This window comes from Lissotriton helveticus, chromosome 6 (genome assembly GCF_964261635.1).
Source record: "Lissotriton helveticus chromosome 6, aLisHel1.1, whole genome shotgun sequence".
In the NCBI taxonomy this organism is placed as follows: Eukaryota; Metazoa; Chordata; class Amphibia; order Caudata; family Salamandridae; genus Lissotriton; species Lissotriton helveticus.
The window spans coordinates 2,061,488,931-2,061,507,504 of record NC_136067.1 but is presented as its reverse complement, the minus strand read 5'-3'; the positions used below and the strand labels follow the sequence as shown (position 1 = coordinate 2,061,507,504).

The 18,574-nt window shown below is 39.0% G+C and overlaps 1 protein-coding gene across 1 annotated transcript in view; it reads left to right on the top strand.

Moving 5' to 3' along the window:
- The window catches only part of LOC144762990 (uncharacterized), a 318,770-nt gene that overhangs the window by 154,079 nt on the left and 146,117 nt on the right, over positions 1-18,574 (top strand). The window contains exon 8 of the mRNA XM_078648303.1: positions 6,219-6,365. Coding sequence (XP_078504429.1) covers positions 6,219-6,365 — 147 coding nt within the window. The remainder of the gene's footprint in view (positions 1-6,218; positions 6,366-18,574) is intronic.

Below are 18,574 nucleotides of genomic sequence, written 5' to 3'. Positions count from 1 at the left end.
GTAATTTATTATGCTTTATTATCCAGCACTTTCCCTGACTTATGTTGGATTGGAGTTAGAATAGTAAATTATTATGGTTTATTATCCAGCACTTTCCCTGAATTATGTTGGATTGGAGTTAGAATAGTAAATTATTATGGTTTATTATCCAGCACTTTCCCTGACTTATGTTGGATTTGAGTTAGAATAGTAATTTAGTATGGTTTATTATCCAGCACTTTTTCTGACTTATGTTGGATTGGAGTTAGAATAGTAATTTATTATGCTTTACTATCCAGCACTTTCCCTGACTTATGTTGGATTGGAGTTAGAATAGTAATTTATTATGCTTTACTATCCAGCACTTTCCCTGAGTTATGTTGGATTGGAGTTAGAATAGTAAATTATTATGGTTTATTATCCAGCACTTTCCCTGACTTATGTTGGATTGGAGTTAGAATAGTAAATTATTATGGTTTATTATCCAGCACTTTCCCTGACTTATGTTGGATTGGAGTTAGAATAGTAAATTATTATGGTTTATTATCCAGCACTTTCCCTGACTTATGTTGGATTGGAGTTAGAATAGTAATTTAGTATGGTTTATTATCCAGCACTTTTTCTGACTTATGTTGGATTGGAGTTAGAATAGTAATTTATTATGGTTTACTATCTAGCACATTCCCTGAGTTAAGTTATGTTTGGAGTTAGAATAGTACTTTTTTATGGTTTATTATCCTGGACTTTCCCTGAGTTATGTTGAATTGGAGTTAGAATAGTAATTTATTATGGTTTACTGTCCAGCAGAATTATTATTATTATTAATTCAGCAGTATTTATTTATTATTTTTAATAAGAATCATATATGTTATGTAGTAATATTCATTTCATAAATATACTTTAAAAACATTTTTATAACATTTTTACATTAATATGACAAGTGAAAATTAAGAAACAATTTTTAAAAAATTTTTTTTTATTGAGAGTTTAATTTGGTATTGCAAAGATATTACTATTTTTCAAAAAACATTTAACATAATTTTTGGTCACAAATTATATAGCATTTTTTTACATAAATACTATTTGTGTTATACATAAATTTTTATATTACATTTTAATAATTATTATTAACATTTAATATATTACATATTTATTATTGCATTTTTTTTATCAAGATATGTACATAACATAAATTTACATTTTGTAATATCTGAGAAAAATATTTAACAATGAAATACATTTTTTGATAAAAAAGAATTAATACATAACTCTTTTAAACATATTAATGTCTCTTTTACAATATTCATGTTTTTTAAGAAGAAAAAAAAAATTATTAATACATATTGCATATATTATGCTATTTAATACTGTTTATTTTTTTGTTAAAGGCTATTTTGTCCTATTTTAGTTTTTATTATGCAGACATTTTACTTTTTGGAACTTCACTTTTTATTCTATCAACATCGTTGTTTGGGTCATTGTAGAAAATGGAAGCTCGCGGTTGGGAGCTGTTTCTTGTTGGTGAAGGTAAGTTTGTTTCACTTTACTTTTAAAGATATTTAACTTAAGTTTAGTGATAGTTGTAGTGTGTACGTGTAGATATGTGTAGTACTTTACATATTATGTGCGAATTATGTGTTATTTTGCGTCGTTATGGAGAGCGTACTTTGTGAGGTAGTTCGAACAAAAGTAACGTTTACTGTTGTATTAATGGATGAATTCAGATTGTTTTTATGTGTTATATGCTATGTGTAGGCTATGCGTATTTCCAATGTTTTGAGGTTTGTTATTTTTTCGATAATTTACAGGTGTTCGTTTTGGTGAGCAGATGGACTGTGACGGTTTTTTTTTTAAGCAGGTACATATTTTTGAAAATGTACTGCATTTTAGGGGTCTCTACTTTTTTTACTCGTGAAGATTTATCTACTTTTTTATGGTTTCTAATTCGAGAGGATTGCAACGGGAGTATTATCAAACAGTTGTATTTTGTGCATTTTGTTGGGATTTTTCGATATTGGATATGGATAGCTTTTGGTATTATTCCTGTGGAAATTATCACCATGGAACATATTCTACAGCAGCAGAACCGTAACTAAAAGTGATATTTACTTTTGTGTTGCATTGTGGTATAGTCTACTGTTTAGTTAAATGTTATATTATTATGTCTTGTAAAAATATATTATTGATCATTTTACATGACATAATATTACGATATTTAACTACATATTATCTTTAATTGTCCTTTGCTCACTTTTTGGGAATTTATATTTAAAGGATTGATTTAGCTATTAGATCTAAGTATGCTAGACCTTCTATACTTGGGTACATTCTAGTTTTTTGCTGGAGATATTCGTACATGTTTAATGTTTGCTTACTTAGTTTAGGGCCAATTTTTGAAAGTGATTGCTCTATTCTGAGTTCTTGGTAGCTTTGCTCTTTTTTAATGCTTTGGATCAGTTTGTGAAGTGTTGGTTGACTTCTTCCTAAAGTCGCTTGGAAGGCATTATGCCATCCTTCAACTGCGTTATTAGTTTTAGCTTTCTGGGCTATTGTACTAGCATAGACATTCCACCATGGAATTTGAAATTTAGGTTGTCTACGGTGGCCTGAACGATGTAATCTTCCAACCCATGTATCTTCAAAGTAGTCTAAGAAGGGAGTTAGCTTTTTTTCATTGGTGCGGTAGAAAGGGCTGTCAATTAATAAATTGTAGTAGTTAGCTACTTCTGTTGTTGGTACATATGCTAATGCTATCAACTTCTTTATTTGATAAGCAAAGTTACTGTTTGTACAATATTCAATGCTTAAAGTTGATTTTTGTAAGTGCCTCCATATGCTTTGGTTGTAGTGATAATAACAACCTTGTATGGAGGTATGGGGATATATTTTAAGGATAGCTTGAATCATGGCCATTTCAAAGTCAATTACAATTCTTTGAGGATAGTAATTATCAGTTAATTCTTTGATCGTTGTTAAAAATTCAACGTAGGTAGTATTTGTTTTGTTTGGCAGCAGAGTATAAATTAGAGGTATATTTGTATCTTGGTATTCCCCATGAATGGTGTAAAGTTGATAGAAAGGTTTGGGACAAACTTTAAAAGTCCCGTCCATCATCCATGTTTCACATGATTTAAGCTTTTGCAAATTACTATTAGTAGCAAAAAGTAAAATTCTTTTGTCATGACTGTTGTTGTCATACATTAAGAATTTATCCTCATTATGTGTAATGGTATATTCTGGATATATTTTTATATCCTGAAAACTTTCTGGTGCTGGTGGAGTTGGATCAGAAGCACGTTTAGTTTTAGCAATTAATCTCTTTAAGTTGGGAATAGAAGGTAGCTGTCCTGTTACATGTTCAGGCACTTTGCTTAAAACATTTTTCAAAATGCTAGTGCTTGTTTCTTGTGATCCTGTACTAGCATCTTTCAATGTTTCTAGTGCTTCTCTCACTTCCACTTCAGTTACATTTGGTGGGTGGTTATGCTCACGTACATTTACCACATTGTTATCAACAGTTGTTGCTCTACCATAGCATGCATTTGAGTAATATTTACTACATTTCCAATGGGTCTTATTAGCTTTCACTCTTTCTTGGGTGTAGGTGTAACCCATGTAGCTCAGCATTAGTTTTCCTTTTTGCGAAGTAATGAAAGTAGCTCCAGTTGCCATGTCTAAGGTAGATCTGTGAAAATATATATATGTCTTTTTTAGAACATTGAACACCATTTTAGAGGTGTGTATAAGACTAGGCAAAAGTGTAACCATATACTTACTATGTGGCTTCACTGGTAAACCTTTTATTCTTATTTCTTTATCAGAATTGTCTCCCTTTTACGTTCTGTAGTAGTGTTAAAGAATAATAGAAAGAAATACTTTAGTGTAATAGGTGTATCATTTTACTTTCTGAATTGTTATAGATATACTGACTATACTTACTTGATGTAGTAGAGGATGTTGGTAGTGTAGTTGTAGATAGGTAAATAATTTTGTAGAGTCTGTGGAAAAAATTATCATTGTGTTACTTGTAGTATTTGGATGATAATAGTTGGATACATATTATTTACATTGTACATTTACTTAGCAAGTTTAAATAATTTTTATCAGCTATCTAAATAGACATGGATAAGGTAGTTTATAAATGTTTTTACATCTAACTGTATTGTCGTTGTTGATAAGTTCAACATGTTTAGTTTTGACTCTAAAGATCAACAGTTTTAAAAATAGGGACTTTATCTACTTATAGTAACTTCGAAGAAAAAATGGTATTTAACTTACTTGAAGTGTAGTGTGATGTATTGTAGTTGTAGTCGTTGGTTTGTATTCTCTTCTCTCAGCAAGGTAACCGTTTTTCTCCAAGGTTGGGCCAAAAATGGTAAATTACGTTAAGTGTGTCATTGTATTTATATTAGTGAGTTAATTAATGGTACTTTTTGATTGGTTCAATTAGTGAAAATTCAAATTCATTGGTTGAGAACGTTATTTGGCATGGGAAAACCGTTATTTTTGTTATACTATGTTGTTTCACTGTTTGTTTGTAAAAGAATATATGAAAATGTGTTATAAGTTACATTTTTGTGTAATATTTAAATCGTTTATATGTTGAAAATAAAGAAATGTTTATCATATTTAGGCCATCTGAGTGTAATATAGTATCAGTAAAAGTAAAAAAAAAAATCGCTATATTAATATTTTATGTTACAAATAAGTAATATGAAAACCAAAAAATAATATGTGTTCATAGTTTTGTAAAGAAAAATCAAAAAAAATGAGTGAATTCAAGAATAGTGCATTTCGAGTTCTAAACAAAACGTCGATATTTTTTGTATATTTTTAGAGCACATAGGTCGTCGATGTTAGTATAGTCGATATATATGTCAAAGGTAATGTTATGTAAAATAAAGTCGATAATGTAGTAGTCGATATTTAAGTAGTCGATATTAGTGTGAACGATATTAGGGTTGTCGATAAAAAAATATCGATATTTGTGTAAATTATAGTTTAAGTATAGGATGACGATATTTATGTAAACGATGTTTTAGTGACGATATTTTTATCAGACGATATTTATGTTAACGATATTTGAACATGGAACCACTGTCAGGAGCTAGGACTGCTTTAAAGTCTCCCCATATTACCAACAACCCTTATGGACGGTCCGACAATAGTGTCGAGAGGTCTCGAAGGGAAGACTTGCCAGTTGCCGGGTTCACATATGTTGAAACAAGATTAAGGGTACGACCACTCAGTGTTACTGTGAGGGACAAAAACTTCCTCTGGGGATCTTTAGGTAGGAATGCTATAAGAGGATTGCTACGCCATGGAAGCCTCATGTAAACCGTGTGTGGAAAACCCTATTATACCCTAGATGCATCAGGAACTGGCAGTGATTCCCCAGAAGACATGTTTCTCGCAGCAGTAAAGCATTGGGAAGGAACAGTTGAGAGCATTTTAGAACTGTGGTGCATTTGGCACAGTCTATATGCCCGTTAAAGTTCCACAAAAGTATATGGAGTGGCTTAAAGTCAAGTTAAGGCATTGTCATGGCTGTGATTGGTGAGGAGGTTGGGTGTATCTTTCTGGGGCATGGGTAGACTACCAGGCGTCGAGCTCACGGAATAGAAAGGGAGGTGCCTCTGTGCCAAGCGACCTGTAAGTGCGCAGTGGAAAAGTGTTGTGTCAAACGCTGAACTCAGAGAGAAGAAAGGCAAGAACATAAAACCTGAGCCCCCAACATTCCCCTATACCAACCTCCTACCCCATACAGTTACATGCAATATCAACTCAAGCTAATCGAAAATTGAGGAGTGTTGAATACTCACATGGTTGAAAAGATTAATAGCAAATGTTGTGTTGAATCTAATGTATTTATTACATTGACAGTAGAAATTATCCACAGAAAGTGTTGAAGTATAAGGCATTCCATGAATACAATATTTTATTGTATTATTGTAAAAAACGATAGGGGTGTTTCTAACTGGGACTGTGATAAATGGAGGTTGAGATGTACACATCTCTTTTTTTACTATGTTAAAAATTTCAACCAGGGATTAAAACTGGTAAGTCCTGATTTTATAAGGTATTCTGAGACTTATAGGATGCTTTTTGCTTCTGAAAATCTATGTGCGAAAACATTGTGCCATTCTCATATGCAATTCAATTCAATTATGTATTTTTCTGCTGGTGATTAATTTGCATCATAAGCTCATTTAATATTTCTGCAAATGTTTTACTGACAGAGAAGCCAGGTGACTGCCCTAAGGTAAATTATACCTGCCTAATCGATCCTCTGCCCAGAAGTTGCAACAGTGACGAGGAGTGTGGTGGGATCCAGAAGTGCTGCCAGCAATCCTGTGGCTTTGATTGTACAGACCCCGTGCGCCCAGGTACAGTACGAGGGCTTGACTGTCTATGAGCAAGACACAGATTTAGTGCTCAGACCCTATCACGGGTTGTTAGATAATGCAATGTTTTGATGTGCACACCCTAGGGATCTGTTTGGAAGCTGAAAGCTGAATCTCAGTGGTCAGTAGTCCGACCTTTGAATTTACTAACGTTGTAACACAGTTACCAAATGCACTCCTAATTGTAGCCCTGGTGAAAGTTTTGGACAACACCTAGACACTGTACATAGAGTATTGCTCGATTTTAAAATGCACACTCTGCCATTCCAAACTAGTTATCAGTAGAAGCTCTGCAGAAAGTTGGAGGCTCTTGTAAGATGCAATCAAACTTGTTCTTTGATGTACCTCGTAGATTTGCATCCTGCATGGGATTCTTCTGTTAGCTCTGAACCGGATCATAGAGCTGCACTTTGCAAGGAGGAAAGAAGATAATAACTGCCATTATAAGAAAAGATGCCCATTCCTACACTACAGTGTTCCCAAAGGCGCGTGCATTACGCGCCCGCCCGTCGCACTGCGAAGTGAGGGATTTTCTCCTAACATTTAACCAATATCTCGTTTACCAAGTTCTACAATCGATACTCCAATTTGTTCATTAATCATCGAAATGTTTAGTGCACTTGCTAGAAGTCAGTCAAAATCACTGTGAGTACAGCAGATTTCTCATTGGTGTTTTATTGTTTAATTTTCAACTGCCTTCAGCGTGCCCATCCGGGCTTCAACTTAAGCATGTATAGATATATAATTCATATCCCAGAACCGCACAAATTCTACCCAATTCATTTCAGCCTCTCTTTAGATCTTTGTCATCGGTAACTGAAAGAAACAGAAAAAGAACATCTAAACCTGTTGTTCAAAACATAATTGAATCAGACCCTTCTATACTTGTGCCTTTGAAATCATAAGTTTTCGATCATTGCACCCCTCCCAGTTTGTGAAACAACATGCCCAACAACATTTTCTCCATTTTCCTTTAAAAAATACCTGAAACCAGTGAATTCCACACAAACAATATCAGCATTTAAACTAATCAATAAATACAAAGAAACAATCAGTCAAAGTGCAAAAAGTCCTTGCTTCTGCCAAACATTAACCCCTTCCCACCTCCTGGTTACCAGTCTAAATCCTAATGACAACCTGTCTTTCCCAAACCCGTAATAGTGACTACTCTGCCTTGAATGCCGCGGTCTGTGACCTTATCACCTCCTCAACGCTCTCTCCCTCTACGATAACTGCATGTTCTCTTTCTCTTATCTTCTCTTCAGCTGCTAAGCTCACCCTCCTGAATCCTTTCTATTTATAGCCAATTGAACCTATCTATTCTCTTCCAGGGGATTCTCATCAATAGTCATAAGCACATGAATATTCCCGCCCATTCACGGGACCCCGGAAAACATATATTATATATATGTAGCTCTACATATATGTATATATACATACATAAACATACAATGCAGTCTTCTCTGGAAAAGCTGAACAATGCTGCATTAGAAGTCTTTGCACATAAAACATTCCAATAAAGCAGGGAGAAAGAAAAACCTTTGAAAACTGCTTTATTATACAGTAGAAAAGGTAATCCTGCAAGGAAAGTGAAAGCATTGTCAGCACATAGGCTGCATTGTTGAAAAACCATAGAGTAGAAAGCTGAAAAGCTAACTCACATAACAGTAACAGAAAACTGGCACCGTGCCTTTAAGGCAGCCATGACCCCTAGCTCCCAATATTGCTTCAGGGGTGACAGTTAGGTCAATTGTTATTTGCGGAAAACCGCAGACCATTTTAAAAAACAGATATATATTAAGTATGGGCGAAATCTGCGAATTCGCAGTGCACGAATTCGTGCGAAAGCAAATTCGTGATCCGCATAATTTGCGGATTTGTTTTTTTTTTGTGTGTTCGCGGGGTTTTTTGCGTATTCGCGGACCGCTTGCAGCGCACCGACCGCGAAGTTGCCCATGCGGTCGTACATGGGCGCGGCCATCTTGTGTGCGTTGTGTATTTCGGTTTCCGGGCGCTATTGGCAATCTCACCTTGTGTTGACCACGCTATTACGTGTTTGCGCGTGTTTTTGCGTGCTCTCGTGGGAAATATCGCGCATACTTACCCACGCGGTCCTCAATGGGCCCGGCCATCTTGTTTTTCATTCATTGCTATGGTCCTGGGCATGCTTTTTGTATCCAGCTTGAATCTTTGCCATCCTTTCTTTCTGTGAACTTTTTTTTGCTCTTTTTTGCTCATTATCTATCTCTCTATTTGTCTAGATCTATATTTTGTGTTTTTTTCAACTTTTTGTTACTTTATAACTACTTTTTTGGTTTAGCTCTCTCTTTCATTTTTTTTTCTTCCCCCTATTCTATTCTTCTTTCGGCCAGGACCATGGCAAAGGGAGCCGGCAAATCAAAGGGGAAGGTTCCCGCACCCCGTAGCCGACTCCCTTGCGGGCGATTGAAGGGAGTTGATGTAGTGGCCAGGGAGGTTTTTACCGCGAAAGAGGTGGCCGCACTGAAATTTTTTATTCAGCGCCACCTCCCTAAAACCGTGGCAGCAGGGGGCAGGCCCGCTCAAGGGTATGGCCTCCGGGATCGTCTCAAGCGGTGGCATAAGTTGTGCCGGGCCATGCGGAGGGAGTAGGGGGTCCGGCGCACCTACGACCAAGCGACGCAATGGTGGGCCGACGTCCTCGACCGGGAGAAGTATCTGCTCCACCTGCTAGGAGTGGAGATCCCTGGCCTTGGTGAGTAGCTATTTAAGAACTACTTTGTATTCTTCTGCTCTGTGTTATATTGCTAATGTATGTTTTTTCCGAAGAGCAAGAATGCTGCCTTTTCGATTACATTGCAGGTAAAATAGTGTTTAAATAGCTTCTGTGATTGCAGGTGCTCGCCTCCTCAGTGGCGTTGCTACTATGCTTACTTGTTTGCTCATTTGGCCTGAGAATATGTATGAGTGTAGTACTTTACAGAACTGCGTAATGCTAGAGAGACTAGAGACAAGTCTAGTCCTTCCTTTGTACTCCTGCTGCCACTAAGAAGAAGAGATAGTGATGGATTGATAGGTTGAGTATATTATGACTTGTTATTAATAGTAGTAGGACATTTTTATTGCTCTGCAATCATGATGACGGACTGTGTCTGTCACGTCGCATGCTGCTGAGTGCTGGCAGTCGTAGTAGAACCTTTTTGTTGTTGGTTTAGTTAGGGATTTACATAACTTTCCAAGTAGACGGTCTGCAAATCCAACAATACTGTACTAGTAGTATCCTCCTAGTTGACCAGATCAGATAGGTTAATACATGTAGTGCAATTGTTGCTAATTTGTTTCCCCGAGATAATTTTAGATTGTGGTGAAAGAAATCAAATATTTAAAAAAAACAATCATCCATGTTGTGTTTCTTTATTTCATGATCATCAGCACCTCCCAGGGGCAAGGAGACTTCCACAATAGAGACTCCGGCAGAACAAGGTAGGCAGCAGGATCGATCCTCTGCAGGCTCTTCTGCTGGCCCCAGTAAGTTGTTCTATTGTTATATTAATACTTATACTTCCCTAACTTTTACAGCTCCTATTCATTACAAACTGTTTCCTAATTCAATTTTTTACAAAATAGTCTTTGATCTTCTTCTAATCTAGGCTACTTTCTACATTCTTATCCTGCCTCTACCATCACTCTCTGTGCTACTACTATTTACAGTTATGAGTCGGTCTGTGTAGGTAGCTAAGCTTGCCCAGTCGGCAAACGGTGTTAAACAAAACGCTGATCCAGCAATAGCTCTAGGCACCGAGTGCAGTCATCTGGTTTGCCCTTGCTGTCTATTCCAGTCTTCTTAATGTAAGTGCTTTGACAATTTCCAACAACAAAATGTCAATGTTTACACCAAGAAAAAGTTAGCAGTTGCCTTTTTGATTTGCTAGGAGCACATACCATACTGCTAGTGTTTCAGGGACTATTCTGCACATAAAGAAGTATGGACAAGAGAAATAGGACATTATTGATGATAGGTGCAGTTCGACTTTCCACATACCTCAGTCTGAACAGAAGTTGAACCCCCAATCCCCTGACCGACTATCTAGTGTGTCTGACCAATGATTTTACGACCCAGAAGAACAGAAGAAGACTACCGCCGAGTCCCGGCCTATCTGAGTCACAGAAACATGACTGCCAAGTGCAGTAGTTCAAAACCTTCCGCTCACTCACTCGTGAACAAAAACCACACAGTGTTTGTTAGTTTAAAAGTTTTATTTTCAATTAAGAAATGAAAAAATGATTTCCTTATTTTTAATAGCGTAGTATTCGGAGCGAGCATTGCTGATAGATGACTTTAAAGTTTAAACAACATTCTCATGAATCAAATTACTTTAACGTAATAGTTAGCAGACACATTAAATTATTAGAATAACTGTGCGGGAGCCACCACCTTCTTTAAAGTACTTAAAGTACTGCTAGTGATAACTTACTAGTAGTTGGTGAATCGTCCTGTTGGCAGAAGGGCAATGTAATCTTCTTTCTGTAATTAGAAAAATGGTGCACGTTAAGGAAGCATTCATCAGTTGTCCTAAGAAGTGTAGCATTTAATGGAATAAGCATATAAAAAGTTAACACCCTCCCCAAAACCGTTACTTTTTTCAACCCCAGTAATAAAAAATGTGTTATGCAACATTTCCTTCCATTACGAGACGAAATAGGGGGTTGTGTATGGCATCTGAAAATATGACATGTTTTTTCTAGACGTCACAACATCTGATGCGGCACAGATGACCACCAGTGCCGGGGCCAGCAGTGCGGAAGGCTCCACTCTAGGGACGGATGCGGCGGCGCCACCAGGAGGAGCTGGGGGGGAAGGCTCAGCGGCGGCGGACGGTGGTAAGTTATTATACTCCTTACTTATTGACATTTTTGAGTAGGCTCGCAAAGGAGTGTATGATGTACTGTACAGTACACTAGTACAAGTACACTGTACTGTTAAGAACAGTTACTAATTTAGAACTACTTTTTTGGCTATCACGGAGAAGACAGTCAACATTGACTTGAAATAGCATTAGCGGTGGTACTTCTCGGGTAAGCAATGGCCCCCTCTATTTGACTTCAACTCAGCTGGCAAACTTTTATCGTGAAGCCAAGTCATATCAGATGTCCTTTAGGGATGTGAAGAACGAAAAGTGAAAGAAGGGTGAAACGAAGGACGAGCGAGTCTTAACATTTATGACTGTAAAGAATGGTGTTTTTGAATGCAAGTCAAGAGAAGAAGACTGTGGTTTCCAAAATAGAATGAAAAGGGTGTTAGTTGGTTGTTGAGAAAAAGAAAACTTGGTACATTTGAAACATTAAGAAGAATGATAGACGTACTTTGGAAGCCTGGATGTTATCTTCTTTTTCCTCATCGATAGCAGAGGTGTATGATGTAGTAGAGCAGACGCTGAGTGGATGAAGATTGTTACTTTGAACAGCATGTCGGTGCTATAGTAGCAAAGCTGAGGAAATCCAAATACTAGAATTTGTGGTTGTTCACAAATACTCCCTGCCTTGACTAACAGTACAGTACTTTACTTTGCAAGCGCAGGATCTATTGTGTATAGATTGTATAGTTGACAACATTATATCAAGTCAAGTCCCTTCCTCCGCCAATTATGGGTTCCACACTCACTCCCTATGTTAATAATTTTATTTCAGCTGTTTCATGGGTGGACTATCGCTGTAGTTCACTCAATCTATCAAAACAAAGCACCTAAAGGCATCCATCATATAACCAAAGATCATGTGATCGGCAGGATAATGATATATGATCAGAATTTAATAATCTTCATTCTTTTTTTGTTGTATTAAAGGCCCGAGGGGGGGGGGGCAGTGCGAAAGATATCATTACATTGAGCAGTAGCCCTTGATATAACCGAATATGGCCAGTGGCAGAGCCACCCCTATAGAAAAGTAAGAGCTTCCTATCCCCACCTGCATGTACTGCTTAAAGTACTGCGAGTCTGCGTCATCATAGCTTGTGTCTGTTTTTCTTGGGTGTAAGCTGAGTGAGCTGCCATTCCGGTGACCACAAGTTCACGTACCAGTAATTTCTTTAGCAAAACAAGAGAAAAAAGAGAAGACTTTTTTTAATACTCTCTGACTATGTATGTATTAGTGAGTCCATCCCTAGTCCTGCTAGTGGAATTCCTGAAACTCCCAGTAATGTCACAGGCCTACAAAGACGGCGGAAAGATACATGCCAAAATGTTATACTGTGTTTGCTACTTGCTGTTGTTACTGAGAGTCAACTTTCCATTGAATTAGTTTGACTTTAAGTTAAAGAATATTGGCTACAGAATTTTTCTTTCTTTCTTCATATAGATGCTACTCTGAAAAAGCTCACCCGAAAGGAGATGGCTGTCCGGGCCAGGGCCCGTAAGCTGGAGGCTATTTGTGCCGAGTATCGGCGGCTGTGGGCTCGGGAGCAGGAGGAGGAGACAGCAACCACTGCATCCTCCTCCAGTGCCCCGGTGTCCAACAGCCAGAAGCCTCCAGCCAAACGGAGCCGTGGCCCAACAGCCTCCCGCCGCCGCCACACAGCAGCAACACAATCAGCTGCCCCCCCCCAGAGCCTGGATGGTACGTCAGCACCGCCTCCGTAAAAGAGTGGAGTACATGGAGCGGTTGGCCGAAAAACATCAGCGCCAGCTCCGGGACCTCCGCAAAGAGCTGCGGGACGTCCAGCAACAGCTGTTCACACTACGCCACCGGAGGAAGTGACTGTCCCTTGCCCCTTTTTTAAAGACTGTTTGGGGGGTGGGAATAGGGTGTTTTGGGAAAGGGGACTTTTGGACATTGGTTGGGGTTAGGTAGGGAGGTGAGTTGGGTTAATTTATTTTATTTTTTGACTACATCAATATATTTCTTAGTAATTATTTTTCATACCAAAACATAGTCTAAGCGTTCATATTATTTTGTGTGGGGGTGGGCGGTGGTTACTGGACGTTTGGTTTCTTCCAACTTACCAGCATGAATGAAACATCTAGTCCTGAAATGTACCAGTGCCAGTAACCGAGTTAGTGAATTCAGTAGCCCTACTAGTACTTTACTAGTAGTACTGGCAGTCTCTGCTCTCCTCACACTCCTAGCCCATTATTCTACCTCTCCAAAATGCTTATCTTACCTGTGATTCATGTTTGAGGATAGGGGTAGCCACAGGGCTGCCTGCATGGCAAATGGTTGGTTGTTGATATGAATCCTCGATGGATGAAATATCATTGTTGTGCTGGTAGTAGTAGTGGTACACACTGGCAGTAGCAGCATATGAAAAAAAAGGAAATGAATCATTGAGTGGCCTGAGCGTAGCATTAGAAACAGTACGATAGATAGTACGCTACAGAACAGTGCCATAAATTGTAGCCTAAGCAGTGCTAAAGTATTCTAAATATAAGTACTAGTTTTGTGGACTATGGCTACTATAAGAAATATTATGAAGGCAAAGGATACTTAAACATAAGAATTAACCATTTAATTTGTCATGTGTACGAGCATGATGTTTGATGCTCAATTCACGATGTCGCACATGAAATTTCATTTTCCAACATTTTTCTGGTGCTTAGACCTTATCCTCCCCTGCAAGTGTGTGGAATTTCTTGTTGTCATAGTCATGCCTCAATGAAAAATCACACAGCCCGGGGGAAGAGGGTTAGGGTTTTTGAAGATTGGATGGGAATGGGGTTTTTTGGGAAAAGTTTTGTGGAGAGAAGAAAAAAAACACTGCATATACAAACAACAAATGAAGAGAAACACATTTTTGGATTCAAAGATATCCATAAATCTTTTAAGGGACATAAAGGTAGTGCACTACTGCATGCATGAAGTTGTTTGCTAAACGGATGGTTAGGTTACGGAAAAGTTGTACTTACTACATCTTATTGGTAAGTATGAGGAAACAATTTGACATTGACACTAGTACAGGGCTGCATTAATTACACAATTTCACTTGCCTTTCTGCCCTCATAGAGAATAAACACTTATTATTAGTACATTACGTTAGTTCTAAAAATAGCAAAGACACGTATGAAATAGCTGGAGAGATGACTTTGAAGCAGAGAACAAAGATAGGCACCTAGTCACATTCGTAGAAGTTCAAGTTTGTTACAACAATAACATTTAAAAGATAAGGAGAAATTAAGAGAGAATACTGTAACTTTATGTTGTAGTTGTCCTGTTGAATTGGTGAAGTTGCATGCATCCAGCCATTCCTCTTATTCGCGATATACTCCTCCATTCAATCTTACGCTCCATCGATCAATATTGGTGACCAGACACACTGTCCACTGGCTGCCTGATGAGTAATTGCGGATTGCGTCTGAGTTCAGCGTTTGTTCCATGGCACGTGTTAAAAGCCGTCCTGTAATTTTTGATGGGAAAAAACAGGAAGTGAACCAGTTAAAAAAATGTAAGGTACGCTGTGTGGTGCAAAAATAACACTTTCAGTTTTCAGAGCTGACATTATTATTATATACAATCATCACTTCAAAAGTGCGTAACATGGTTCTCCTTTACAAGGATAGTAATGGTAACTATGGTTGAATTCTGCTGATCCAACATGGATTTCCTTTAAGAAAATTGCAAACAAAATTAGACATTCTCAGGAGTGCTCCTAGACCCCTGAACTCAGTCGGCAAAATGTAGAACACCCCCAAGTAGCCCCCTAAAAACATGCGATACTGCTACCAGGTTGAACCCTAACTTCAAAACATGCCAAAACGCACTCTGCAAGTAGGCCCAAACCCCCCTTTTCCACCGTGGATTATCTTCAAAACACTTGCAATCAAAATTATACATTCCCAGGAGGGCCCCAAGACCCCGTAACCCAGGCACAAAACTGTTGAACCCCCCGAAGTAGCCCCTCAAAAACATGCAATACTGCGACGGGGATGAGGCCTACTTGAAAATCAAGCAGAAAGCGCACTTTGAAATTAGGCCCAAAAGACCCCTTTTCCACCATGGATTTTCTTCAAAATACTTGCAATGATTATTAGACATTCCCAGGAGTGCTCCCAGATCCCTAAACCCAGTCGCAAAAATCTAGAACCCCCCCAAGTAGCTCTCCGCAGAAAAGCAATTTTGGTAAAAAAAAAGAAATTCACCTCGGATTTTCTTCAAACCACTTGCAATCACAATTACACATTCCCAGGAGTGCTCCCAGACCACTGAACCCAGTCGCAAAAATGTAGAACACCCCCAAGTAGCCCCAATAAAAAATGCAAAAGTGCTAACCCTAACTCGAAATCGTGCCAAAACTCACTCTGCAACTAGGCCCAAACCCCCCTTTTCCACCATGGATTTTCTTAAAAACACTTGCATTCAAAATTAGACATTACCAGTAGTGCTCCCAGACCCCTGAACCCATTCGCAGAAATCTAGAACACCCCCAAGTAGCCCCCTAAAAACATGCAATACTGCTACCAGGTTGAACCCTATCTCCAAATCGTGCCAAAACGCACTCTGCAACTAGTCCCTAACTCCCCTTTCCCACCATGGATTTTCTTCAAATCACTTGCAATCAAAATTTTACTATCCCATCAGTGCTCCCAGACCCCAAAACCCACCCCCAAAAACCTAAAACACCCCCAAACAACCCCCCAAAAACAGGCAAGTGAGCAAAAACGGAAAAACTTTTTAACCATGGATTTTATCCAAACCACTTGCGCCCGATATTAGACCTTCCCAGCAATGCCCGCAGACCCGTCAACCCACCCGCAAAAAAGTAGAACACCCCCAAACAGGCAAAAAGCAAAAATGAAAAATGTGACAGAATATTTTCGGCTTAGCTTCGATTCAGTCCAAACGTGCTCTGCAGCTAGGCCCTAACTCCCCTTTCCCACCATGGATTTTCTTCAAATCAATTGCAATCAAAATTATACTATCCCAGCAGTGCTGCCAGACCCCAGAACCCACCCCCAAAAACCTAGAACACCCCCAAACCACCCCCCAAAAACACGCATACTGCTAGGCCTCCGTTTAAATTGTGCCAAAATGCTGTCTGCAACTAGGCCCAAACCCCCCTTTTCCACCATGGATTTTCGTCAAACCACTCACAATCAAAATTAGACTATCCCAGCAGTGCTTCCAGACCCCCTGACCCACCCCCACAAATCTAGAACACCCCCAAAAAGCCCCCCAAAAACATGCAATACTGGTATATTCAAAACATGGCAAATTGCGCTGTTCACAAAAAATTGCTGTTTTCAGCACTTCCACTACTTCGATCCTCTTGAAACTTACCTGGACACTTGTTCCAGCGATTCCCAAGACTCTCAGCAAGGCAGAACAAAATCGAACCACTGCGCTCTTTGAAGAAGAAGAAGAAGAAGAAGAAGGTCTACGACTAGTTTTCACTTAGTTTTCACCCAAACACACGTGCCCGCAAAACTCCAGAAAAGGCCACAATTCTGCCAATTCTGGACCAAAGAACACCAAACCCCCCTAAAACCTTGCCAACATCATTATGAACAAGCCTGCATCAGGCCCTGAGCCCTAGACCCAGCGGGAACCCTACGAACTTAAACCCAAAAACCCTATTAAATCGCACTGAACCCCAAACCCTAGATATGCTTTGTCTGTCTGTGTCAAAGAGCCTAGGTATGCTACATCAGGAGGATGCTTCATTCAGTGGTGCCTGCCTTGACCGTCTGCATGGCCCGCAAGCATGGGCCAAAAATCCGTTCCGCTCAAGAATTTGCAAAATTTTGGTAATTTCGCGAGATTTGCGAAAAAACGAAAAGAAAAAAAATCGCAAACATAACGGATGTTTGGCCCAAGCTTGAGGCAGTGCCATGCAGACGGTCAAGGCAGGCACCACTGAGTGAAGCAACCTGATGTAGCATACCTAGGCTCTTTGTCAGACAGACAAAGCATATCCAATTGTATGCAGCAAGCCACATAGCCCTAATTTTACATGAACTACTGTCAGGAGGAGTGGACTCTGCCTGGCATAACAACAACAGTACACTGCCTCGCCCTCGACCACTACGTACCACGAATAGACAGACATGTAGTTCTGCTGTAGTAGTTGTTGTAGACTGGTTTACCTGTTTGCCACTCACGAATTGGCCATAGTTCTTCCGTAAACCGACGCTGATGATCCATCCATCCCAATGAGTGACTGTAAAGAAAAAAGATATATTATTTAATCAATCATCATGGTATATTGGCCAGTGAATCCACTCCAAGGACATTTTGCATATTGTAAAATGCAACATAGTGGCCCCTGAATTTGAAGTACAATTTGAATTAAACAAGGTAAAAAAAACAGAGTAGTTGACATGAGTTACAATTACTGTGTAAAAGATTAAATAATAACCAAGACAAGACATATGATTCATCATTTCATGCACAAAAAACAAACAGCAATTGGTTTCATCAGAGCCAGGCAGCCATTGCTGTCCACTGCATGCCATCTTCTCAATTATTCAATACCTGTTCTACTTTTTGTCCGCATCTTCTTCAGAAAGTGAGGGTCCTCAGGGCAGCCTCTCCTGTCAATAACAGAAGTAACTCTGTCAGCAATCAGCAAGCATGTAGTCAATCAGTAATTTCAGTCCCACTTTAGGGGACTCGTCTACGAACACAAAGTTTCTTTATTCTTCGTAATCCATCCATCTGACTTGAGGGAAATGGATAGGGGGAGTCTGGAGGAAGAGGATAGAGGAGCATGATTGAGTTGTGAACTTGTGAACCTCAGGAATGCAGACTGCGGCACCTTCAAATCAATAAGGAAAATAAGATGAAGACAGCGCTGCTGATGGACTTGTTGTGATTAGGTGATTAGAGTTTTGTTGTGGTAGAAGTTGCAAAACAAAGAAAGACACACAGGAATAAAAGTGAATAAGGACAGAAAAAAGGAAGTCATTTCAGGCCTCGGTGTCAGAGAAGTAGAGCTCGTCCTCAAACTCTATGAATTGAGACGGGAGTAGCTCAGCTAACAGAGAAGAACTTACGTCACCCAAGTCGGTGTCCTCTTCTTTCTGCGTGCATTCACATATTTTGTAATCTGGTAGTATGAAGTGCTGATTCATCTTGATCAGTGGTAACCTCTCCACATTTTTGGGCGAGAGGCAGGTCCTTTTTGAAGTTACAATGGCACTAGCAGCACTGAAAACACGTTCAGAAGACACGCTTGCGAGTGGGCAAGACAAATAATGTATAGCCAGGTTGGTGATCAGTGGCCA